The sequence below is a fragment of the Carya illinoinensis genome, chromosome 3 (genome assembly GCF_018687715.1).
Source record: "Carya illinoinensis cultivar Pawnee chromosome 3, C.illinoinensisPawnee_v1, whole genome shotgun sequence".
NCBI lineage: Eukaryota > Viridiplantae > Streptophyta > Magnoliopsida > Fagales > Juglandaceae > Carya > Carya illinoinensis.
Genome location: NC_056754.1, coordinates 7,023,479 through 7,049,151, shown reverse-complemented (window position 1 = coordinate 7,049,151; position 25,673 = coordinate 7,023,479). Strand labels below are relative to the sequence as shown.

Genomic DNA, 25,673 nt, shown 5'->3' with positions numbered 1-25,673 from the left:
GTTGTTAAACAACACCTACTGCCAAAACCTTAAACGTACCCAGTGTCAACTCTTTAATGGATCACATTTTGTATATCAAACTCTGTAACCCACTTCAATAATAATAATGTATCGTAAATATGCTTCTCGATTGACTCACTACTGTCAAATGAAAATTATTATTCTACTATCAAGAGCTTGACGGTCTTATGACATATAGCCCGGTTTTCCAAATAAAGAACTTGGGTTTGAAGCCCCCACCCCCCTTATGAGAAAATAAAAAGAAAAAATAATTGTTCTTCTACCGGACAAAAGACTTCAGATGGAAAAATCCCCAAATAGCAAGACTTCTACTGACTAATGGAAAGGCAACTGTTGATATATTGGATTAACCAATTATTCGTATGTGTTTCAAAATATATATTTTGATGAGCAAAACCTCTCTCTCTCTCTCTCTCTCTCTCTCTCTCTCTCTCTCTCTCTCTCTCCCTCTCAAACACACAAAATGATAATAACACAGCAATAATAACAATGAATGAATCAATGATAATTAAAACAATTTACTTTTCCATATATATATATATATATTTATATATCATGTACGTGAAGGCGTTCTAAATAATAAAATGATTAGCAAGGGATTCATTGTGGGAAGAAAGAAAAATTCTATTCCGAAGTCGGTCATGTAGAGTACACACTGCTTATTGCTGATGTGGTTTAAATTAATTTGTAAGAAAAAATTTTATATTTTGAATCTTGTGTCACGTGATTAATATTGTGAATTGTATGTTCTTCACATCAACTTGTGAATAAAATGACTCGAGAAGATAATGAGATAAAAAGATGCCTTCCATTAATGCCACGAAGTTTTAACAAATAAGATGTTAAAAGTTGTGACAAATATAGTACATATTTGATGGAAGGCATGTTATGCGCGATAAAAGCAAACAAGATGAGTTTCTTTTAACTATTATTATCAAAATTGCATAAAAATAAATCAATGGCACAAGGGAGTGGTTGCCGTAAATGAAAGTACTTTCGATTAAAAGAAAAACGTGCAATTGGATGCAGAGTGATCCAGTGAGTTCGTAAGAGAGTCCATGAGCTCAATGTGCAGCTGTGCGGGGTCCCCGTTGAGGCCAGGTTTTTGAATATCAAATCAATTATTGAAACAATGATCGATGGCCTTGAGACTTGAGAGTGAAAGGCTAGATTAATATCATTTCTTTTTAGAGAGAGAGAGAGAGAGAGAGAGAGAGAGAGGACTTGGAAGAAAGGAACGTGAGAGAAAGATAGAGTGGAATATCTTCAGGAAGGAAAAAAGAATATATTTTTCTTCTATTTTTACTTTATTTTTTAATTTAAGGAAGATTTCGGTAGCAAGATTGAGATGCTAGATTCCCGGAGGTCATGTGATCAAAGAGATGTTATCACATGACAGATTATTCTGTTATGCTAAATCAACCCCCAATAAAGAGCAACATGCAACATAATAGTACATGTATATAAGCTGCATGCATCGCAAAATTTCAAATGGGAATAATATAATCATTCTCGAGTGTATTGTTCTCAAAGAATATTTAGGAGAATGAAAGTCTCCGACGATTCTGGATGCCTTAGCCTTTTGACTCTCTCGACCTTGTTTCAACATTCTCGTGGGTCCAAACCAACAATTACGGTTTCCAACAGCTGTTGCTCAGATCAATCTTGACGTGCATATCTATAGATATATTAGCTTTCGGCTTTGGTCCCACTTGTTTCCTGCCCAAGAATACAACTATGGAAAGTGTAATGCACACAGCCAATTTCTGATCTCTTTCTTTTTCTTAGAGGGAGATCAGAGAGGAACCGAGAAAATCAGCTTTCCTGATTCCCAAGACCAAAGAGCTGCATTCTAGGAAGGTCCTCATCCTCCTCCTGTTCTGCTCAAGTTAATTTGGTGACATGTAAAATGCTTTCATTTTCATCAAAGGTCACCAGTGACCAGAGTGCATGAAATTAAAAGCAAAGCTAACCCCGGCCCTTTATTCCGTAAAGCGATTCACATATCTCTCTATCTCTCTCTCTCTCTCTCTCTCTCTCTCTCTTGCATGGAGGGATATTTCCAATCTGTCTTTTCTCGTGTCATAAAGTATGCCCATCTGTGATGTTTAAAACTCAACCTAATATTTATATTTTGGGTACCTCGGCCCCATCTCATTTTGATGTAACGTAACAAAATCCGATAAAATATTATAGGCTTAAGGTATTTATAATATGTCACATCTCAGGAGGATATTTTCTTAGAACTGTGGTAATTAATGGTTTCTCCCACGATATAAATATATATATGTGCATATATATATATAGACATACATATATACATACATATAGTTGTTACAAGTCCACATCTACGTCGAAGGCGCTATTGCTATATATACGTTAGTTTTTGTTTTAAGTTTGCAAATTAATAAATTACTACGGAATAAAAATTCACCAGAATTTAGCTAGATGTGACAATCTGAGGTGGACATGGCGATGCTATGATGATCGGATAATCTAAGTCTTTCTTTCCCATCATCCCATGCATGTTGATAACAAATTACTTTTTTAAAAAAATAATTATGTTTATATTGTTACTAAACTAATTTTTACTTTTAATATTAATTTTTTAAGGATATGTTACTTGATTGATGATTTGAAAAGATGCTTACCCGTTTTATAATATATTTTAAAACGAATGGTCATTAACACTGTGTGATATATATACCCTTTTCCTGGTAATCATATATATCGAATTATATATATATATATATAAATATTGTAGTATATTCCGCAGAGATGGTAAGGAATAACTTTTTTGCTCAAATTTTTATTCTTTTGTCGGGGCTGTCATTCGTTGGCTTTTTGTTGATTGTCATACAAGCATTTTCCACTGGCCTATGGAGTACTACGCTCGCTCATTTTAGACACAAATGGAAGGATACATCAGAAAATCAGAGGTAAGAGGGACTGGCATGTCTGTAAAACCCGTGACATAAGCGATGTTTTCACGTGGAGTTTTTCGTACAATAATACTCGAGCAATTTCCAATATTCTCTGTTTTTTCTTGCATCCTTATTCAACGGGAGCACGAATACCGAAGCCCGATTAATGTAAGGGTACTATATAATTAATTTTACTATGTGATTGGCAACGTCAAAGACCTTGTTATTTTAATAAAAATTTGTCTGTTATAAATGCAATCACCTTGTTTCAGATCTACAATCATAGATCCAACTTTCAGCCAGGTCATGTAGTTAAGAATGACACGAAGAATGCACGTCATGAACAGCCTTCAGATAAAATTTCATAAAAGGCAGTCAGAGCTAACAGACAATTATGAGATGAGTCTTTTTAAGAAGTTTGAGAAAGGTCAAGGGATATGTATTTTTTTTTTTTTTAATTTTTTAAGGAAGAACGTGGCTCCAATTTCTCAGATTCATATTTAACAATATCATAAATGTAAGTTGAACTTGAGTTGTTGGTAATGAGCAAAATATGTACGTAGTTCTAGCCAGTGTTTGAAATGATTTACATGTTCACTGTCAGATTTTGCAACTTGTTGTTTTTCTTCCAGTGAATGCATGTTTGATACCCTAATGCATTGCAGTAAGGACCCCATGCTGCATGCATGCAGCACAATATATACGGCGCCCAATATGACGTTGTCATCCATATTTAGTTTCATTTGATTTTTTTCTCAACAATATTAATGGAGGTGATGTTTAAAATGATCTAAACTAATGCTTCAAATCATTTTGGAAATTCAGCCTGCTCCTTTCAAAGTTTTAATATGTATATATACTTATAGATATATATAGGGCTGCAAATGAACAGAGCTGCTCGTGAACAATTCGAGATCGACTCGTATAAACTCGACTCGGACTCGGTTCATTTAATAAATGAGTTGTTCGTGAACATTAATATTGGTTCGAATATTAAACGAGCAAAACTCGTATAATCTCGACTCGATTCGGTTTAGGCTCGTGAACAATATTCGTATAAACTCGATTCGACTCGTTTTGAACTCGTCATAATACTCGTAATATATATATATATATATATATATATATGTTTACATATATACTTACATGTATTCTTTTATTATATATATTTTATATGCTATGTATATTATTTTTTATACTTTGTATAAGTAATATATATAAAAAATAATATATGTTGTTATTTTAAGTTTATGTATAAGTAACATGTTTTATTATTTTACAATAATAATTTATCTAGTTCATAAAAGAATTATTGAGTCAAATATAAAAATTTTATAAAAATAAACAACTCTAATTGATTGCGACACTTTCTTAACTAATCATATTTTGATTATTTGGCCATATTTAATATTATATCAATGATAATCGAATATTTAATATTAAATTAATAGTTTAATTATGTAATTTTTTAAATGACTTTAATGTATTAGGCATTCTTGATGCCATATGTATTGGAAAGTGACAATGAATCAATGTTACATTGATATCTAGTTAAAATTGATTAAAAAAAATAATCTCATTTATTTATAAAAAAAAAAAATCTCATTTGTGCTTCAGCCAACCAAAAATAAAATAAAATTGTGGATCAGATTTTAACCGAGCTCGAGTCGAGCTACTCGAACTCGTATAAACTCGTATATTTTTTGTACTCGAGTTCAAGTCGAGTTCGATCATCATTTATTTTATACGAACCGAGCTCGATTAGAAATTTTCAATATTTTTCAAGCCCGAGTCAAGTTCGAGCGGATATATATGCTAAACGAGCTCTTGACCTCCTGCTCGAATTCGACTCGATTCGGTTCGTTTGCAGCCCTAGATATATATATATATATATCGAACTTGGAAATATTATTTAGTGCGTTTAGACTTTTCAATACATGGAATTATAAGCCAGTACTGAAATAAGTGGAAACTATTGCTAGTCAAACTTCTATAGCTTTGTAGCCGCTGAAATGATAGCAAATCAGACCGTCTCTCCCTGAAAAAACCCTAAGTTGGGGGCGGGGGGTTTATCTTTTTCAAAAGTCTCCTATGCGGAGCCCCTCCATCCCGGCCTCTCTCTCTGATTCTTCTCCTTCTATCGTGTTCTTCCACAGTATTGTTTTATAGGAAATTGAAAACTGGATTATCGCCTTTCACCAACCATGCATCGCTTTTATACCCACGTCCCATCACCAGACTTCCCACTCGTGACTCGTCCATCTTAATTCCAAACTCCACTGACGTGCTCTGGTTTCACTGGCACACGATCAAGCCCACATCCCGCAACATGCACGCATAAATATTCTAACGAGATGCCAATCATGCATGGTGGCAATCCGGCTGCTCCATCCTTTTATGATCAGAAGAAGTGGGACTACTTTTGCTGAGAGCGAGCTTTTGCTCAGTCTCGACTCTTCTCTTTATATCTGTCTTCTATGTGGATCTAAATGATGATGGAATGAAAAGTTTTACCCGGCGAGCAGAAACTCTTAAGCCAGCTTTTATATACATATATATAAAATATATATATATATATATTGTGCTTGTCAACCACAGCATTGCAGTATTGTTCTGAACTGCATGAATGAAAAATCGCCTCTTTAGGTGGCACTCACCATGACTTGGTCCAATAACAAGAGATGCCGGGTGTCAGTCTTTTGCTGTGATGTGAGGAATGGAAGAGATTAAAAACAAAATGGGGTCCAGTATCAATTCCCTTCTGATGATCGAATAATTTGAGGGTGAAAGAGCAACACACAACTGAAAATATCGTACAACACCCACAAACCGACGCTATAAACCGAACCTACCAGCACGCACCTTTCAATAAAACGTCTGCACACTTTCACTCAATCTTAAGCGCGTCCTTGTTATTAATTACTACCACTCCTAGCAGCTTCTTCACACCGACACAACTTTGGGAGAAAATCTTAATTAAGCCATGCACGATATGGAATATGGTTGGTTTATGGCAATATGTTAAACCTATATTTCTTCAGCCCGTATAAAATATTTACATATATATATTTTTTGATAATTTTAAGTCTAATTTCAAAAGTGCAGCTGGACCAGCCTATTAATTAGAAGTGCACAATCGAGCCCCCCTCTCAACATGAATAGTACCCTATTAGTCCCAACACCGTCTACTACATTCGGCACCCCTTCAAGAAGAATCCAAAGAAAATGATAGTATGCCTACCAAATATATCCACTAAACGTGTCAATTCATATATTTTTTTTAATGGTTAAGGAAGAAATTAACAGTGAATTTATATATATATATTTTTTCTTAATAATTCAGGATGTTTAAAAATGCATGCCATCATTAATGTACGTGTTCATAGCCTTGGGTGTTATGCTCGATTTTCAAAGCGGAAGTGGTGTCTTTTTGGGATATAATATTGTGTTTTAGTTGTAGTTTGATCTTCAATCAGAGATTGATAATTATATATATATATATATATATATATATATGAGGCCGACGTGATTAATATATAACATATTTGAGTCATATGTTTTAGTAAATAATTATGTTCTAGTTAATAAATAGTTTTCCTGGCTACCATTTACTACAAGATGTAACCACATTACGCATTTAGATCAATGCATGAACAACATATATATTATCTTTCAAACTTTTCAATTTATATGGGTACTATTATATTTGTTCTATTAATTCGATCATTGCAATTAAATTAGCTTCTAAATAGTGCAACTTCAAGTGTATTGAAATGCGATTTCTACATCTATGATTAATTAAAATCCCCAATTCCGTAGTTGGATTGAACCGATCATAAGGACAGAGCATAATTTATCTTTTATATATAGTCGTAAAATGCGTAAATATTATGTAGTTCTTTTGAAAAATAATTAAATTTATTATTAAAAGTTAATTTTTTTATATGAATCTATATTTATTTTTTAAATAATTATGTAATAATTATATACTCTTTATTTTTTAACAGTAGAAAACCTATGGGAAATGACTACCGTAAAAAAAAAAAATCGAGACAATACAAGAATGTTTCACGCGCGCATGTATGGGAAGCAAGAGCTTTAAAAGTTTAAATAAAATGCTTTTCATGCAAGCTTAGAAAAAAGAAAAAAAGAAAAAAAAAAGTTTGAAAAAAAGGTGCTTTCATGCAAATGAGAGTGATTTGTTTCTACCAATGACAAGAAAAGTCATCTTTCAACCAATGAAAAAGAAAGTCATCCACTCACATTAATCATTATTGTTCATAATTTGACACATGGAACAAACTTGTACGCTTCGAAGTTGACATAAGGAAATGAGAGAGAGAGAGAGAGAGAGAACGAGGAGAGAAGGTACGTAAGAAGAGATGTACTGGGTCGTTGCTGGGTGGCAACCCTAGATGGCCCATTCCTCGAAAATAGAGTAGTAAATGCGAAAGCAGCAGAAGATACAGGACTCTTTCGGCAGAACAAAAAAAAAAAAAAAAAAAGAAATTGTGATGTGAGAGATGAGGAAATGATTTTGTAATCGATTGCTCTATGATTGATGAGGTTGGAAAAAAACAAAGTAGATAGGGATCGTGTGTGGACGAGTGAGCGGAAGGGAAAAGGCTTTCCCCTCGCTGCTTTTTTTTTTTTTTTTTTGTGGGCCCTTCACACCAAAAGTGAGACGAGAACTGCATGGGACCATGGGTTATGAGGACAATGTGATAAGAATTTTATATATTCGATCTAAATTTTATCTATAAATATAAAATAAATAAAGCGGAAAGGATCTGATCCGACAATAAATGCATGGATGATGACTCGGAGAGGGGCGCGGTTTCATTAGGGTTTTTGCTGTTCTCTTGACCTAGGGGTCATTACCCAAATAGGCCGTGACAGCTAAAGAGGGGGAGGGAGAGGGAGAATGGGTGAGTTTGTGTGGGGGTTTGTGCGGAGGTGTGACTGAGCCTTCATATCCTGCCTTGTTAAGTGGCCTGAAGAGTGAGGCTGACATTGTCCTTCACGAAAGTCGCTGACCATCTTGTCTGCCCCACATTTAATGCGCGCTCTGTGTTATAAACCAAAATATGCATAAAATTGTATTGAATTATGGGCCAAATCAAAATTTAATTAATTTGGGATGTTGCTGTAATCCTGTTTTCTAGTCTTCAGGGACTTCAGTCATCACCGCAGTTGAGATTTGGGCAAGGCGCGCAATGTCTTAAGATCTGAAGTTGAACTTATTTTATAGACCATGCTAGAAACAAGGGTTTTAACAAATTATTTAAGCTTGAGTTGGGTCTAACTATCGTAGCTAGTTCGCTGGGTTTCGTGGGAAATTCGGGTTTAGCATTTCCAAGCACTTCTCTTTGAATTAATGAAGATTTCGTACGTTTTAATTAAGATATATGTCGAGACTGGGGCCAACAAACTTTTGTTATGCTTATAGGGTTTGGATGTGATAAGCTGTAGCTAGTGTACGGGATGGATCGTATATTCTATAGTGGAAAAATAAATGGTACCAAATATGGGTATCAATCCCCATATATACCTCTTGATCACGAGTTGGAAGAAAGAGATATCAAAATATTGGATGAGGAGGGAATTGAAAATATATTGATGTACGTTTGCTACATTTTTGTTGTCAATTTGATATGTCAGTAATTGATCTACTTTTAAACTATTGATCAGAATGGGAAAAAAAAAAGAGTAACCGATCAAGGTATATTTAAGTAGATCATTAGTCACAGAGATTAGGCGTCTAAGCGTATCTAATAGTGGGCATGTTTAGCAATTACGACCCGAGTACGAGCTGACACTCCACAATCTTTCTCGACAGCTGAGTCCGAGCTAAGTATAAATACCCAATCCCATCCAAGGAAAATCTCTTAAAATTCTTCTTCTTCTTGATTAACTCTATTTGTTTTTTTCCACCACTCATAGACATTCAACTGACTTTGACATCGAAGGGACCTTGGACCTTGCCAGAGCCCATTCTTCGTCTTTGTTGCAGCTGGCTGTAGAGTTTGGCTACTGTGAACTACTTTGGCTAAGAAATACGACATCAGCATGTGTATATATGTGTATACGTGCTCTTAGTACTGTTTTTACAACTCTATTAAAGTACATACTTACCCTAGCTAGTTATTTTAGTTGATTAGGAATTTTAAGGAAAAAAAGATATACAGCGAATGAATTGTGTTATCCTTAGTGGTCCTATATATATATTGGTCTAATAATTGAAAAGAAAACCAAGGAAAGAAAAAAAAGATAACGATAAAGGAAGTTCTACTTGTCAATTAAGTAGGTTTTGTACATGAATCTTAAGATAAAAGGTGACCAATACACAGAGGGATTGGGTTGGTCCATTAATATTATAACATGACCAGACCCAGACCCCAAAAGAAGTGGACCAAAGCACAGAAGTGGTTCTAAATGAGGACTAGATCGATCGAAGTCAGTACATCAGTACATGAAGGCAGATGAGCTACCTAAGAACCAAAATCCAACCCCTAATTAATTACGTAGTACTCTTTGCGCCAGATACCTTGTATTAGAATTCTCTCTTCTGCAATGCATGTATGCATCCGATATTTATATGATTGATTTTAAGAGTTATCGATAGCTATATATATTTGTAGAGTTGATCTGCTTCTACCAACCTGTATTCTCAGATATTGGTACCTGATCAATTCGTTGAATAGTCGGCACCATTAATGGCGGTCTCCATCATCTAGCTAGCTAGCTAGGTCGAGGACGACATTAAAGAGAAATAACATGGGCCCTTAATTTTGACTTGGCCCAAATATCAGTCTGATGTTAAAGAATAGGGGCTAGGCTATCTATCTATCCTACGGCACTTTGGACCTTGTCGTAGATGTTGGCGGCATTTATATGTATATATTGTTGCAACTTCCAAGCCCCACCCCTGCTTGATGGAAAATGTTTAGGCTATGTTTGGCAAGTGAATAATGTTAGATTATTTGACTATTATTTTTTGTTATTTATAGACTATTTATTATTTTTTTATTACTATTTATAGATTATTTGAAATTTTTATTTTTTTATTACTATTCATAGATTATCTGAGATCACTTCATCATTCAAATCAAACCTTAATCTTCCTCGAATTACACTCCATTTCTACCACGCTTTTGTGTAGAAGGTTTGATGTGCGATATCTCACTTCAAGATGTTTGGGCTTTGAGCCCATTCTAATTTGTCAGCCATTGCATTTGTTAATGGACTGCCCGTGGATGTCATATTGTTATTTGGACTTCCACAAATAGCCCATCCAAAAATGTTACTTCTTATGAGTTAAAACGGGCTCAAAGCCCCCAAAGAGTTTCCTAGTTTTAGGTTCCGAGTCACTGTCAAATTGACAAACGGTCGCAACAAAATATGTTTCAACTCTTAACAGTCTTTTTTAAAAAATAGTCTAAAATTTTAGAGAAGAATCGAGAAGTCTTTTTATTTTTAAATCTTTGTAGAGATATTTTTTTTTATTAAAATAAAATTAATTTTTTTTTTTACAAATTAAGTTTTATTAGGTATTCATTTGGCAACACAATTGATTTCAAATATTATCATAATTCTCGGATATTTTTTTTTCATATATCACTCAAATATAAAAAAATTTTGAATTCTAAGTCTTTAATTTTTTATTTAATCATTATAATTTTTTTGATTTGTCAAACAAACCATAAAAAATAATACTACTTTTTTAAATTTAAAATAAAAATTATTTTCAGTTTTTTGTTTTTATTTTATAATATTTTTATTTAATACTTTTCTTCTCATTTACCAAAATTTAATAAAATATTCTCACTTAAATTATTTTATTATTATTTATAAATATACAGAAATATTTTAAATCAAAATTTATTTATAGTCAATTTTACTTACCATTAATATACTTCATTATTATTATTATTATTTTATCCGATGATGATAGCTGGCAAGCTGCCTCTCCTTTTCACTGCTGAAAGGACAAGCAAATGGTGTGTCCCACGACAACACGCATTCGCTCATTTAACCACACAAGCCACAAGGCTTTTGCTTTAGCTATCTAGACATGCACTACGCAGCATCTCTCACAGAAACCAAACCCTCATCCATAATCGAGCGAAATTGTGCCACTCCTCTCAGTCTTGCCCGACAAAACTATTATGGCAGAAAATCCGGTACGTTTCGGTATCATAGGATGTGCCGATATAGCTAAGAAAGTGGCTAGAGCTATAGATTTAGCACCCAACGCTGTCCTCCACGCCATCTCTAGCCGTTCGATCGAAAAGGCAATGAATTTCGCTGCTACAAATGGGCTACCTGAGGCCGTGAATATCTATGACAGCTACGATCAGGTTCTCGACGACCCGTGCGTAGACGCCGTCTACATTCCTCTGCCCACTAGCCTTCACGTACACTGGGCCGTCCTGGCTGCACGTAAGAAGAAGCATTTGCTTTTGGAAAAACCGACGGCTCTTGATGTGGCAGAGCTTGATCGGATATTGGAAGCATGCGAATCTAACGGTGTACAGTTCATGGATGGGAGCATGTGGCTGCATCACCCTAGGACTGCCAAGATGAAGGAGTTGCTCTGTAACTTCGGACCGCTTGACTTTGTGAGTTCTTCAACTTTTTTTCTTCCCTCTGTTTTCGGCTCATCAAATGGCTGCCCTTTGATAGCTTAGATTCGCCTTTTTTTTATGGATCAAAAGCCCACTTCGGACGTAATTAATTTATGCGTTCTGATAATGGCTTTTACATATTATTTATTTATTTTATTAATGTGATTAATTAAAATAATTATTTTATATTAAAAAAATTGATACAACCAATCCGTATATTCAAATACACGAGATATTTGTAACGTATTATGGTTTATGAATGTCTTTAGTCCGAATTTCTTGGGATGAGTTCCTGTCTCATTTGTGTTTTGCATTTCGTATATAAAAAAGATAAACGCATGTGAATCTCATGGTGCAACCACACATGGCCCCAAGTAGTTTTCATGAATGTGCCGTGCTTGCATCCCCTTCTCGCTTGCGTCTTGTGCTCTACATATGCATGTCAAGCCTTCCATTAATACACACGAAAGACCAAACACAAGGATCACTATATTAATAGACGCTCACAGTTATCTACTGCTTATGTTCCTCTGATTTTAAGATCCACAGCCAATCAACAACCTCAGCAACCTCAGAGTTTTTAGAGAGCAACATACGAGCACAACCAGACCTAGACAGCCTCGGTGCACTTGGGGACTTGGCCTGGTACTGCATTGGAGCCATCTTGTGGGCTAAGGACTACCAACTGCCTACTACGGTGACTGCTCTTCCTGTTGTCATTCGGAACTCTGCCGGAGTCATCTTGTCATGCACTGCCTCCCTTCACTGGGATCAACCAGACAGGACAGTTGCAACGATTCACTGCTCGTTCCTGTCCCACTCGTCCATGGACTTGGCCATATCTGCTTCTAAGGGATCTTTGCACGTCAAGGACTTCATAATCCCATTTCAGGAGCATTCCGCTTCTTTTGATTTCACGCTGGGTGCTAAGTTTGCCGATCTCCACATTGGGTGGAATGTAAAACCTAAGGAACTTCACACGGCTTCTCAGCTTCCTCAAGAGGCTTTGATGGTTCAAGAGCTAGCAAGGCTTGTCGATGGCATTAGGGAATCCAAGTCGCACCCGGAAAGCAAATGGCCTGAGATTAGTAGAAAGACACAGTTAGTTGTGGATGCAGTCAAGAAATCCATAGATTTTGGCTACATACCTGTTAATTTGTAATAATCTTGTAATTTGAAATCGCATACCATGTCAATGTGAAGATCTCTCTGCTATCATCCATGTAATTTCTTTTAGCTCTCAATGATGTGTGTATTTTAAAAGTTTTGAGGTTAGATGTGCTCTATTTGCAAAATCGACCAGCGGGTAATATTCCATTTTGCGTTATGGGCCAACTTTTTGTTGTCAGTTATGAACAGACTTCTGCATTATTGTGTCAATGAGACTTGTTACTCACCCGAATTAAGTCAAAGTCCACTCCTGCGGAAGGATCTTCTTCTTCTCAGCGCAGCTACCATGTGAATTACTCTAGAAAGTATTTTCTCCACTGCTAGGTGTCTCCATAGGCGGAAGAACACTGTCAGAAAATATTTTCTCCAATATCCTTGATGGGCAGGAGATACAGAATTAGTCGGTGCTTAAGAATCCCAAGAATTTTCAAAGCAAAAACCGGAGTTTTGGAAATGCACAGGCCCTTTTAAGATACCGATAAAACCAGGTGGAGATCAAAGATCAAGATCAACTACTCCATCATCACCACGCTCCAAGATTCTATAGTTCTCTATCGGCCACGTCTCAAGGCTGCTACTTTATTTTCCTGCCCGCATTCCTCCCTACATAACAAGTTACCCCCCAAGTTCCAAGAATGAAGAGGGAATAGGAGGTACCCGAACAGGCCTGGATAATGATTTCCGTCGTTTCTCTACCAACTAACTTAACTGTCAGTACTAACATAATAGCCACTTCAGTTCCCAAAACTCGCAAACAAAGCAGACCTCTAAATTCAGACCTCAGATCTCTTACTAAATCAGGAAAACTAGATGAGGCCCTTCGCCTTATAGAGTCTTCACGGTCCGAATCCGCGGCCGCTGAGCCAGATCTTGAGTCCTACTCTCTTCTACTTCATGCCTGTATCTCTAGGAAATCCTTAGAACATGGCAGAAGACTATACTTGCACCTTCTCCTCTCTAAAGAGAAAGGCAACCATGACCTTCTAAAAAACCCCATCTTAACGAGCAAGTTCATCACGCTTTACTCCGTTTGTGGCCTAATTGATGAGGCCCGCCAGGTTTTCCAGGATGGTCTTAAAGATGAAAACGTACCCGAATCGGTCTGGGTGGCAATGGCTATTGGGTTTTCAAGAAATGGGTACTCAAAAGAAGCTTTATTTGTCTATCGTGGCATGTTGTCCCGGTTAGTCCAACCAGGTAATTTTGCATTTTCGATGGCATTGAAGGCATGCACCGATCTATTGGAGTTGTCGACTGGTAGAGCGGTCCATGCCCAGATCATAAAGTGTAACGAAGAAGCAGATCAGGTGGTGAATAATGCTCTCTTGAGGTTATATGCAGAGTGTGGGTGTTTGGACGAGGTATTGAGGGTATTCGAAGAAATGCCTAACCGGAATATTGTTTCTTGGAACTCTTTGATTGCTGGTTATATTCGCCATGAACAAGTGTCCGAGTCTCTGGGCGCTTTTAGAAGGATGCAAGGAGAGGAGATTGGCTTCAGTTGGGTTACTCTTACAACAGTTTTACCAGTTTGTTCTCTAGTGACTGCACTCAATAGTGGTAGAGAAATACATGCCCAGATTGTGAAGTCCACTAGAAAGCCTGATGTGCCGATATTAAACTCACTTATGGACATGTATGCAAAATGTGGCGCAATAGATTATTGCAGGAGAGTGTTTGAAGGAATGTGGAGTAAAGATTTGACATCATGGAATACCATGCTGATGGGGTATGCAATTAATGGGCGTATACAAGATGCAGTGGGGATTTTTAATAAGATGGTTGACTCTGGCATTAGACCTGACTCAGTAACCTTTATTGCCTTACTGTCGGGTTGTAGCCATGGAGGGCTTACTGAAGAGGGACAAAGATTGTTCAACAAAATGAGAAAGCATTATGGGGTGTCGCCAACCGTAGAGCACTATGCTTGTTTGGTGGATATGTTGGGTAGAGCTGGAAGCATTAAGGAGGCACTAGAGGTAGTGAAACTAATGCCAATGAGGCCTAGTGGCAGCATCTGGGGATCATTACTAAATTCATGCCGGCTGCATGGCAAAGTTTCTCTTGGACAGTTTATTGCGGAACGATTGTTTGAAATTGAACCTAGCAATCAAGGGAATTATGTGATGCTGTCAAACATTTATGCAAACGCAGGGATGTGGGACAATGTCAAGGCGGTTCGAGAGATGATGGAAAGAAGGGGAATGAAGAAAGAGGTTGGATGTAGTTGGATACAAATAAAAAATAGAATACACACTTTTGTTGCAGGTGGAGGTTTTGAATTTCGCAACTCTGCTGAGTATAAAAAGGTTTGGAATGAACTGAAGAATGCTATGGAAGTATTTGGATATGTCCCTAGAACAGATGTGGTACTTCATGATGTAAATGAAGAAATAAAAGCAATGTGGGTTTGTGCGCATAGTGAGCGACTAGCAACCGTATTTGCACTAATTCACACTTCCATTGGAATGCCGATTAGAATTACAAAGAACCTTCGTGTTTGTGTAGATTGTCATGCCTGGATCAAGATTGTTTCAAGAGTAACTGGGAGGGTGATTGTTTTAAGAGATACAAATCGCTTCCATCATTTCAGAGAAGGAGCCTGCTCTTGTAAGGATTACTGGTGATCACATCATAGTTAGAAAGCACAATTGTTCTTTTTTTTTTTCATTTCAAACTTAATGCTTACTATTCTTACTGCCAACCAAAACAAATACATCTTGTTTGAGTTAATTAGCTAAAGAGAATACTGCATGAATAGAAATGAGGTTTGCATTATTATGATCATATTGTTTACAGGGACAGAGCTTAGATTGCTCCAGATAGAGTAGTTTTCCCATAAATCCAGCATATCTCGGGAACTTAATTTAGGTTAGTTAAATGGTCCCAACTAGTGTATCCCAAGTTTAATAGGCCTTCTCAGCTCGAAAGTCAATGTGCACATCATTATATATAGAAGTTAGACAGCTTGTGGTTTAGTTAAACTTTTCTGTAGCCATTTGTTCTTGAAAATGGTTTCACCTTATCCGTAGTAGAAACAAAAGGATGTAGAATGCGACTAATTCAAGAGTTTACACAAAAGGCTGCACTGTATCTGTCAAAAAAATGTTGATGAACCTTGCTAATAGCATGGATCTGGTGATTATTAATTGTCAACCGATATATGTAAGTTTCTGGAGTAACCCTAGTTTCACACCCTCAATTATAACCCAACACCACACACCAGGTCCACCTAAATGAAACTAGCTATTAGTTCTGTTGATCACTAGTTTAACTATCCTCACAAAAAAAAAATATTTCTCCATTTAACGGGCAATTGTATGAAACTCAGAAACAAACAGGTAAGTGTTTAAACTAACATTGTCGAAAACTAACAAAATTCTCACTGACGGCAACGGCGGCGCAGATCATATTTTCTTGTAATTGAACTAGTTACGATTGAATTTTCTGCAACTTCTTCTGGAAGTATATAATCTGGGTCTTCCAAGTTGTCTGGGTCTTCTGATATGTCAGTATCAATCCATGCAGACCAGTTTATCTCACTATCCAAGTCCCAAGGCAACTCCTCGTGTCTTTCCATGCCATTAATCTTCTCAATTAACGTTAGTAGGATCTGATGGTTCAGCACTTCATAGTCTCTGCATGATTTACAGAACATTCAGTTAGATGCTGAATCTGAAAGTTAATCTCCATGCCTGGATATATCATATTGGCTTCCATTTTGACTGACCTGTATGTGCAAATTGCATGGAGAATCTGAATTGTAGCTGTAAGCGCAAAAAATGACCTGACCAAATTTATTATCCAAGATTTTTCTTCAATATTATCATTTGTTGCAACCCGCATTATTGCTACTTCTATCAAGAATGTGACACAGAGTCCTGTATATAGGAATTGGTTTTATGCCAATGTAAATGCCCATAAAAAAAATAATATAGAGAACATAAAAAAGAGAAGAAAAAGTAGTAGACATACCGATATATAGCCAGGGTCTGACTTTGTATGTTTGCTTCGTGCTAGTGAACATGTAGATGATAAAGATTGATATACAGTAAACAAAGAAAGATTTAATTAATCTCGATTCAAGCAGCATGGCATTGTGCAAAGCAAACAGCTTATCTAAAGCAATAAACATGCTTGCTTGCTTTGATTCAAAAGATTCCTGCAAACAGAGATAGAGATTCGATATGTAAAACTGATAATGAATACTAATCCAAGCAACGGATTTATTCCAACATTCTAAGGTTGGAAGAAAATGCTACCTGAGCTGCCAAAATTGACTTCGAGTTTTCCATCAAGTGGTCATGAACACTTTGAAGCTGCTCTTTCTGCCGGAGAAGCTCTTCTTGTTGTCTATGGCCATATTCAGAAAATTCTTGCAGAGTACTCCTGCAATCCAATCATAAATTTAGAAAATATCATTGCTATTATTGGTTCTAATTTGATTTATCGTTTAGTTTCTTATTTACCTGCTTTCTTCTAGGGCATCGGACTGAAATTTGGTTAAAATTTTAAGACCCTCAAGTGCCGTGGATTGGCCATCTAGAAGTTGTTGTTGCTTTTCTAATGAAACCCCTGCCATATTCCCAATATCATCGGCTTTGATTTGCAGATTTGTCATCTTCAGTGACATTGAATCTCCAAGTTTAAGTATCGCCTTCTCTATTTGAATGGCCTCATTTCTTAAATTATCTATTTCATGGCCTAAAACGTCATAAGAATCTTTAAGCATCTCCATCCCATCCTCCAAACTTCTCCTCATCTCCACTTGTCTTTCTTGCAGCTCCGATTGAGAAGCTGCAATTCCCTTGGATTGCTCATATAAAGCTTCCGAATGCTTCAATACCGCACTTATACGATCTTCTACATTCTTTGATGTTAGTGCTACTTGTTGAACTCGGATATCAATATTATTCAAAGAATCATAAATCTCATTGGAATTCTTCAACAGGTATTCTGTTTTGAGTTCCATGATTCCTAATTTTTCTTCGGCCAAGTGAGCTGAATTTTTTAGCTCATTCACCAGTCTCTCTATTTGTTGCTTGAATGCATGTGCCCTGTAAAATAGCACAAGAAACAAAATACTCTTTTTAGTATTTTATGCAGTGAAAATAAATGAATTCAAATTATATATGTGAAAGAAACGATACTCAACTGTAACTGATGGCAGATGGAGTTGGTTTCAAGGTAGAATTCGAGATAAACCCTATGCTCATGTTCTTTTAAGCCCTTTAGGCATTTAGCCATGGCAGATTTCGGGTCACAAGAAGGAAAGGGCGGCCTGCCGGAGTCCTTCTGAAAGCAATCAGTCAGATGCCAAGCAAATCTAGACCGTTTCTCATCCACTGCAAAAATCTCCGAGCACCCAGCAAAGAGATGCCGGTAAGCGTTTTGCCAACAAGAGTTTGCACCAACCAGTTTCCTTTTAGCAGTTTCCATCTGCCTGACTCCTTTCTGATCGTTAAAACCATCTATGGAGAACTCAGCAATACCGGAAACATCATTTGGACCTGAATTTTTCTCTTCAAAGTGAGTCTCTTTTTTAGAAGAAGACGACCAACCCCATGACTGGCACTCTCGTAAAAAGGAGATTAGAATTAACAGAAGAAGAAGACGACGAAGATGACCCATTTGAGCCTTATATGTGAATGTAAGAAAACTGTATGAATCCTTCACCAAGATTATAAAACCTGCGTTACACCAGTTCAAATTATACAAATTTGGGCTTCCACTACATGAAACATGAAGTTCATCCGCAAAAACAAACATGAAAACCGATATGTACTCGGTATAAATACAACTTGAGAGAGAAACGGAGACTTGAGGAGCAAGAAAAGGAAGCAGAATAAAATTGGATCCGAAAACGACAGGTTGAAAGACGGTGTATATATATATATATATTATGAAAGATTACAAGTGAAAAGGCAACTAACCACGAAGCCCAAAATTATTAAAATGGTGATCTTTCCTAAAATTAACATGTCTGCATCAGAAAATGGTAGGCCCCACTTTAAAAACCTTCCATAAAACTTGAAAGCCACAACTGGCTGATGAAAATGAGTTGTGGGACTTCTAATTGGAGCAAAAGCCAAATCAAGAAACCTCCATCTTCGGCTATTATTAACTTTTATCACGTCAACTAACTGAAAGAAGAACAGAAGATGTCGCCAATGTAAACCAACGGCGTTCTTCAATTCTTTTGTCTGAATTTATGCGTTGCATGTAGCATTCAAAGAATTAAAAAAAAAAAATCTGGAGACTGACATGCATATTAGATTTTATGATATTGGTGGATTCTGATGATTAGTATGATACCCAAACCGAAAATACAGAGAGAGAGAGAGAGAGAGAGAGAGAGAGACCTTGTTCGGTATTGCTGCTTCGAGGAGAAGAAACTGACCTGTGGATTGGGGTTTCGATGGGTTTCAAGTCCTCATGTTGGTAGGGAGACAATGACACAGGAACAGACATTGTTATATAGAAAGCCAACGTACCGCTTCGGAACGACCATGATCATAACGGTGTGTTTGGCGGGAAGTGACGCGTAACGGTTAGTCTTCATACAGATCACTCAACCGATTCGTTTTCCATTTTTATTTCCGCTTATACCTTTTCTGTCCAACAAAATTGCGTTTCTTTTTTTGTAGCCAAATAATTCCATCAGTTATCTAATCGTGAGTAATTCTTATTTCTGTTCGGTGATTTAGTTATCAAGTCTTTAGATTCTTCATCCGTCTAATATATAAATGCTGTGTCCAAAACCTTTTCATATGTAGTCATACCTTTTAGAGATGCCTTGTATAGCCGTTGTTGGAATGAGATTCTTGATGGATTTACCCCATTCACCCCCTATTTATGATCTAAGTTGAGGCAGACTTTAAAACGCATGACGCAAAATTTGAAGAACTAGCTAAAAACACAAGGCTCGGGGTTTGTCAGGCCGAATGGTTCATTCAATTTTTCACATGGTCTTAGCAACCACACAGTTGACGGGAAGAAGCATTGCCTTACAAGCACGTAGATTTCTGTGCACTCGGTACGTAGATAAAACAGGGGATGTCAATCATGACCTGAACACTGGAATAACGTTATTTAAATCAAAAGCATGATATGTGTCATAACAAGCATAGGAGCAACAAATTATCCTTGGGGAAGCTCTTATACAACGACAAACAGAGTAGAACACAAAAGGGAAGATGGGATAACCAACAGAGAAAGAAAAGATCTATAAGGACAAAAGCTTGCAGTCATTGGCCAGGCACATCTCACTGTACAGAGATATAACAGAAGTGGAGATACTGAAGCCCGATTTGAAAGCAACGAGCCTCTCAAAGTTTCAACGTGAGGTCGGGTGTAGAGTTGTCTATGTCCACAGGTGGACTCACCTCTACAAACTTTATATTTCGACCTTCAGTCAGTACAAAACTTGGATGAGGGTTACCTGCCTCAGCAGCCTGACGAAAACTACCAGGCCACAACAACTCCTCATCATCCTCCAAGAAAATGGGCATACCCAAGTACCCATGTTGAAACTTGGGGGTGTTTCTGATTTCGGGAGGCCTGGTTGGTGGCACAAAGCCATGATGTGCAGAAGCGTGTGCCTTGATTCCTAGTGACCTGAATGGAGATCCATGTAGAGGCAGAGATGCTAGGCTGGCGTACCTCTCTGAGAAAATGCCCATTCTCATGGCCCGCTTTGCCAATGTTCTTTCTCTCTTGTGTGCATTTTGGTGGCCACCAAGAGCCTGCGAGCTGAAGAACTTGCGTTGACAGTAATTGCAAGAAAAGACTCGTGGGATGGCTGCTGTTGTAGCATGGGATGCAGGCTCGTTGCTGCTCTCACTCGTGCTTGACAATGAGAGTCCTATTGAATCCCTTCCCCCTAAATCATCAGCGACAAAGTTGAGAGTTAAGTCGAGGGTGACTAGGTCTGATTCGGATCGAGTAACAAAGAGATCTGTGAGCTGGGAAGAGTCATCAAGGCTGTCTTTGGAGAGACCTGCAGAGGTGATGGATTTGTTGGAAGCTACTTGACTGCTAACTTCAGAATCATTTTCAGAAGAGGCCTTTACTTCGAGGTCAAAGCCAGGTTTCATTGTTGGGCTGGCGTGGTTTGCTCTAGAAGCCACTTTACATCCTAGATTTGCAACAACCAGGTTAAACCACTCTGCTTTTTGAGATATCTAGAGGACCTGAGATAAAAAGAGAGAACAAAATCCCTTATTTCAACAGACAGAATCGTAGTCTTATGACAATTTCACTCCATTTTTGTACTGGGTATCTTCAAAACCATATATTTACATCAGAGGCAGTATGGTTTAGAACTGAACTAGTCTTCACTGCACACTGTGTCCAATCTTCTATATCATGTTTTGAATGAAAGTTTCAAATGTCAGACGATTTTATCACACAAATTCTTAGAATTTCCCAAGGCACATCAATTTACGTTCCATCAACCATTCATTAGCATGTGGATTCAAAAATCATTTGCAGAAGTATTAGACATGCAATTATAACATTCACCAAAAAGGATAGGAAAAGGGATAACATTAATGCTAATGGATCTTCCTCTTTTCCGATGCCAACGAGGACAGCCTGTGCAAATGAAAACCAGATTTTTTTTTTTTTTTGTCTTAAACATGAGAAGAGCCTCAAGGCATGTAAAAAATGAAAGCATGATGTGGTTCATATGAAAATAGAAAAGCTCTGTCGCGAGACAACACTGCCATGTGAGAACCAAAATTAAGAAAATTTTGCACACAAATTAGTTTATCAACATTATTTCATGGTTTCTTCAATTAAAGTCAGATTTTGAATTTGTGTCATAGGTATTTATTTTACATATTTCAATGAAACAAAATGTTTAAATCTTGATTTGGGAGAACTATGCATGAATTTTTATGAAAATAACAGAAAACTAGATAAACAAAGGAAATTATGGCTCACCAGCATAAGTCTTCATTGATAAAAATGACTATTCTGTAATAGACTCCACAGAGGGCAGCCAAAACACCCAAAAATTTAATTCAAAGAGACTAACCAGACCCTGTGTTCCAACCCAAGGAGAAAAAAATAATGTAGGTTGCTAGGTGAAGTTTGGCTAATATGACATATAAGATCTTGCAGCAAAAGTTGAAGTCAGAAAATTAAGCCTTTCGCAAATCTTCAGCGTTAAGCCAGAGTTTGTGCTAGTAATCATCGAATCTTTATTGCTTTCCCTTCTTTGCAAGCTTCATTGGGAATTGTGTAAACCCTTTAAACGAGTTTCATTGACTGTTCCGGATGCTTGCCATCATTGCAGATGACTAAACGTTCAATTAATTTTCTCATTCTATGCCAAACATGATTGCTGACATTAGTAACAAGCAATTCTTCAATTTTTTAGTCTTGCAAACCTTTCATTTCAACATCTTTATCTCTACCAACTTTACTGATATCCTTTCTGAATATATGCCACTGTTTGAAATTTCCATCTATTTTGATTTTAATATGAAATCACACAACTTGGGAGCAAACCAAGAGAACATAATGGTCATTTGGGTAGTCTTTCCCATTGCCGTAACATTCCCTCATCAATGTTGTTATTAAAGTAGAAATTATAACTAATGTTGACTCACATGCTCATTCAAATAGCCAAAGCCAGTGCAGAAGAACACTGGTTCAGTACCACCTCAATGTAAGCAAACTTCTGTTCTAGATTTCTCTCTCTAGTGATTTTCTTGTCAGTACTAGTTATAGTTAAACCGTATCCTTCTCAATCTTGGCAACATGTCTACTTGTTTCTATGTCTTTCCTAAACATGCAATACTGAAAATGCTTATACCCTTTTTAATTTTTAGTCGTTCCTTTAAAAATATTCTTTTAGGTATGCAGAGAAATACCATCTGACAATTGAGCCAGCAGTGGGAGGACAGCTTGCGTCAACAACCTTCAGAATATGCATGTGTCTGTATGTGTGTGTAACAGATAGAGGGAACATTGTTGTTTTACAACAAAACACTTTCTAAGAGGAATATGGTATGGCAACCAAGAGATTAACCTCTATGACTAAGACACTGATTCTTGTCACATAACAACTAGCACTTACAAAAACACAAAGGCATCATGATTCATGAACTAGGATTTTTTATACAATCAAGGCATACAGCCTTGGGGGATTTTTGAACTATGGAAGATGCCTAAAAAAATGCTTCAGAAAACAGAAATAACTGAAAGATAAATATAAGTAAAACGCGTATTTATGTACAATTTAGGGCAGAAATGAAATGCAGCCCTATAATATGAGAAGGGATAGGAGTAGTTTTAGTTCAAAATTGATTCCATAAAGATCAGTGGAGAATATATACTAAGCATATACCATTATAATCTAATCCAAGTTGAAGGAGAAAATTAGCATAAAGTAGATGTCTTAGATCAATCGTGTAAAATCATGATTCCCATAGATATATCAATAATTTAGGTAGCTTGCTAAGTTTAGAGAATTATGAACAGGTGTACTGCTACAAAGCAACAGGTCGTTTGTTCCATTTTTTAATTTATCCCAATAAAAATAAATATACATAAGAAAAAAAATAATTGGGGAAGACATGATACCACCCAAGAGTTGCTACAAGGTGTTGGCAAGAAAACGAAAAAAACGCATAAAATCACACGAACCATGTGAAATTCAATTTTCTGTCTTACCAATGTCAAATGAACCTTAAGTTTACATATATATTGCCTTTTCTTTTGGTTAAAAATCAACAGGTATGAGAAATGTAAAGGGAAACGGAGACTTAGTGTTCAATTCATGGCAGTAACAAAATTTTACAAGCCACCCTGAAGTTAGACGGTAAATTTTTTTTATCTAAGACTAAGACAAAAGAATTAGAGGGTTAAAGGTATTAAGGCCAGGCATGAGAGACAGAAAACACTCACTGAAAAGACAAAACACCAAGAACAGAATTTAGCAAACTGCATGCAATAACCTCTTATTTCATCTTCATCCTGCAAATTTTGGAGAAATTGATCTCCTGACTCCCCCCTCCATAATACATGAGCAAATTCAACCCTACGAATACTGAACTTCTAAGCTTATTAGACCATATTGCAAAGTTATGTACACTTCAGCAAAACCCAGAAATATATATATATATATATATATAGAGAGAGAGAGAGAGAGAGAGAGAGAGAGAGAGAGAGAGAGAGAGAGAGAGAGAGAGAGAGAGAGAGAGAGAGAGATTACAGGCTTACCCATAGGCACGGATTACAGGCTTAGACAGAAAAAGAAAGACATGAGCACAGATTATAGGTGTCCTTTATAGGTAAAAGCCACAACCATTTTGCAGCTGTACATGTTTTCACTACCATACCACAGCCACAGAAAGCCAAGAGGCAGAGAAAACAGTAGCAAGAACATGTCAAAACAGAGATACAATACTTCAATCACGATTTCTCACAAGAAGGTAAACAAAAGGGAACTTATAAAGGGACATAGCGCACCGTACCAGAAAGATCAAGCAGAATTGCAAAGCTTATGGATTTGTATTGGTTCGAATTTGCAGACATCTGCTTCAGTTGTGCTTTCTATATGGCTGATCGTCCCATGAACACATACAATTAGTGGAGACTAAATGAGAGGACACATCTAAAGAAGCAAAAAAAAAAAAAAACAAGAAGGAAATGGACAGACAGAGAAAGAGACAGAGAGTGTGTGTATGAGAGACAGAGAGAGAGAGAGGAAGAGAGAGAGAGAGAGATGGTGGGTACTGATGTTTAATTATGGAAAAGCAAAGGTATGAGGAGAGTGGTGGGGGTGGGGGGACAGTGGTGGGACGTCAGAGAAGTCAGAGAGAGAGGTGGTGTTGGGATAAATTTAACCAAGGGGAAAAAAAAAAGAGAACATGACATAATACTTCTCTCAGGTCTCTGTGTACTATGCACACTGCATTCATTTGTTGATTGTTGGGCACTTCCCAAAACACAAAACAATTGCCTACTCAAACACAACTACAATTGGAATTGTACATTGAAAGAGATGGATAGAAACAGAAGCAACAACAACAATCGAACAGTATTTAAGTTAGTAGTCCCACCAAAGATTCTCCATCTCTCTCCACTTTTAAAGTGCTTTTAGATAACTCCACACATCACACAGCATATATAGCTTCGGCCTCAGATTCACCATCACCTTTCCTGTGCACGTCCAACATAATAACTACTAGTTTCAGTTTCATCCCTTCATCCATGGAGTACAGAGGCTGTCAAGGCATGCATATAATTCCATGGCACATTTTCATTTTTTTTTTTTCTCAATCCTTCTATTTTGAGCTACCCCACCCAGCAAAACCAAAAGGCACATGTTCCTTACAGGTGCTTATTCATCATTATTGCATAAAAAATTTATATCCCCAACTATCATTTCAATGGACTTTATCATTTTTTCAAACCTCAATAAAAATTATCTAAAAAAAATTTCACTCCATTAATATACTGTAAAGAGTCCATCATTCGAACCATCTCTAAAAATTATGTAAATTTCATGAAAATCTTAACTCTATTACGTACGAAAATGTCATCAAATGATTTAGACACATGGGAAATTGAAATTCATGCGAGTTCTGATTCAAATTGAAAGAACTATCTGCCAATGACACTAGTGCCTAGGCCAGTTGGCCGGTTCCATCCCTGCATTTCTCTTTCTCCAATCCCCCAAGAGAGAGTGGGAACAAAAAAAAAAGGAAAAGAAAAAGAATTATCTAACAGATAAATGGAAGTTATACCTCGCCACTCGGCTGTGTGGGAATTCGAAATGGACCTTTTGCGCAATTCTTGAACACGAATACAACATGTATGGACCCACCAAACAAGAACCCGGCTAAACCATGTTGGGACCCACCCACCTATCTGGTGTGATCCATTCAGTCTATATAGCAAAATTCGTTGTGCAAAG

At 36.9% G+C, this 25,673-nt stretch overlaps 4 protein-coding genes across 7 annotated transcripts; 2 read left to right on the top strand and 2 right to left on the bottom strand.

Moving 5' to 3' along the window:
- Positions 1–11,001: 11,001 nt before the first annotated feature.
- LOC122302932 (uncharacterized oxidoreductase At4g09670-like) lies at positions 11,002–12,907 on the top strand. The gene is made up of 2 exons (XM_043114409.1): positions 11,002–11,566; positions 12,114–12,907. Exons 1-2 carry the CDS (start codon positions 11,114–11,116, stop codon positions 12,732–12,734), a joined length of 1,074 nt encoding a protein of 357 aa, XP_042970343.1. The 5' UTR covers positions 11,002–11,113; the 3' UTR covers positions 12,735–12,907.
- A 120-nt stretch (positions 12,908–13,027) lies between these two features.
- Positions 13,028–15,523, top strand: LOC122302930 (pentatricopeptide repeat-containing protein At3g14330). The gene has a single exon (XM_043114407.1). The coding sequence runs from the start codon at positions 13,417–13,419 to the stop codon at positions 15,367–15,369; it is 1,953 nt and encodes a 650-aa protein (XP_042970341.1). The 5' UTR covers positions 13,028–13,416; the 3' UTR covers positions 15,370–15,523.
- A 232-nt stretch (positions 15,524–15,755) lies between these two features.
- On the bottom strand, positions 15,756–19,059 carry LOC122302931 (protein GAMETE EXPRESSED 1). Its single transcript, XM_043114408.1, has 6 exons — positions 17,898–19,059; positions 17,212–17,799; positions 17,005–17,131; positions 16,718–16,904; positions 16,473–16,623; positions 15,756–16,380 (listed from the first exon to the last, which is right to left on the bottom strand). The coding sequence occupies exons 1-6, from the start codon at positions 18,509–18,511 to the stop codon at positions 16,125–16,127; spliced, it is 1,923 nt and encodes a 640-aa protein (XP_042970342.1). The 5' UTR covers positions 18,512–19,059; the 3' UTR covers positions 15,756–16,124.
- A 749-nt stretch (positions 19,060–19,808) lies between these two features.
- Positions 19,809–24,817, bottom strand: LOC122302933 (zinc finger protein 4-like). 4 transcript variants are annotated; one of them, XM_043114411.1, is made up of 3 exons: positions 24,229–24,570; positions 23,975–24,084; positions 19,809–20,934 (listed from the first exon to the last, which is right to left on the bottom strand). In XM_043114411.1, the coding sequence occupies exon 3, from the start codon at positions 20,836–20,838 to the stop codon at positions 20,071–20,073; it is 768 nt and encodes a 255-aa protein (XP_042970345.1). In that variant the 5' UTR covers positions 20,839–20,934; positions 23,975–24,084; positions 24,229–24,570; the 3' UTR covers positions 19,809–20,070. The 4 variants fall into 4 exon arrangements, 3 of the variants coding, with proteins under 3 accessions (XP_042970345.1, XP_042970346.1, XP_042970344.1); XM_043114412.1 differs by lacking the exon at positions 23,975–24,084 and adding an exon at positions 21,689–21,788; XR_006240554.1 differs by lacking the exon at positions 19,809–20,934 and adding an exon at positions 23,461–23,801 and having other exon boundaries at positions 24,229–24,817.
- Between the last annotated feature and the right edge of the window lie 856 nt (positions 24,818–25,673).

Excerpts from the sequence above, each read along its gene's own strand:
- LOC122302932 (XM_043114409.1), top strand. The coding sequence starts at position 11,114 with ATGGCAGAAAATCCGGTACGTTTCGGTATCATAGGATGTGCCGATATA. Across the intron at positions 11,567-12,113 it reads ACTTCGGACCGCTTGACTTT|ATCCACAGCCAATCAACAAC; the intron begins GTGAGTTCTTCA and ends TCTGATTTTAAG.
- LOC122302933 (XM_043114411.1), bottom strand. The coding sequence starts at position 20,838 with ATGAAACCTGGCTTTGACCTCGAAGTAAAGGCCTCTTCTGAAAATGAT.
- LOC122302931 (XM_043114408.1), bottom strand. The coding sequence starts at position 18,511 with ATGTTTGTTTTTGCGGATGAACTTCATGTTTCATGTAGTGGAAGCCCA. Across the intron at positions 17,800-17,897 it reads TCCATCTGCCATCAGTTACA|GGCACATGCATTCAAGCAAC; the intron begins GTTGAGTATCGT and ends GCTATTTTACAG. Across the intron at positions 17,132-17,211 it reads GATGCCCTAGAAGAAAGCAG|GAGTACTCTGCAAGAATTTT; the intron begins GTAAATAAGAAA and ends ATTGGATTGCAG.
- LOC122302930 (XM_043114407.1), top strand. The coding sequence starts at position 13,417 with ATGATTTCCGTCGTTTCTCTACCAACTAACTTAACTGTCAGTACTAAC.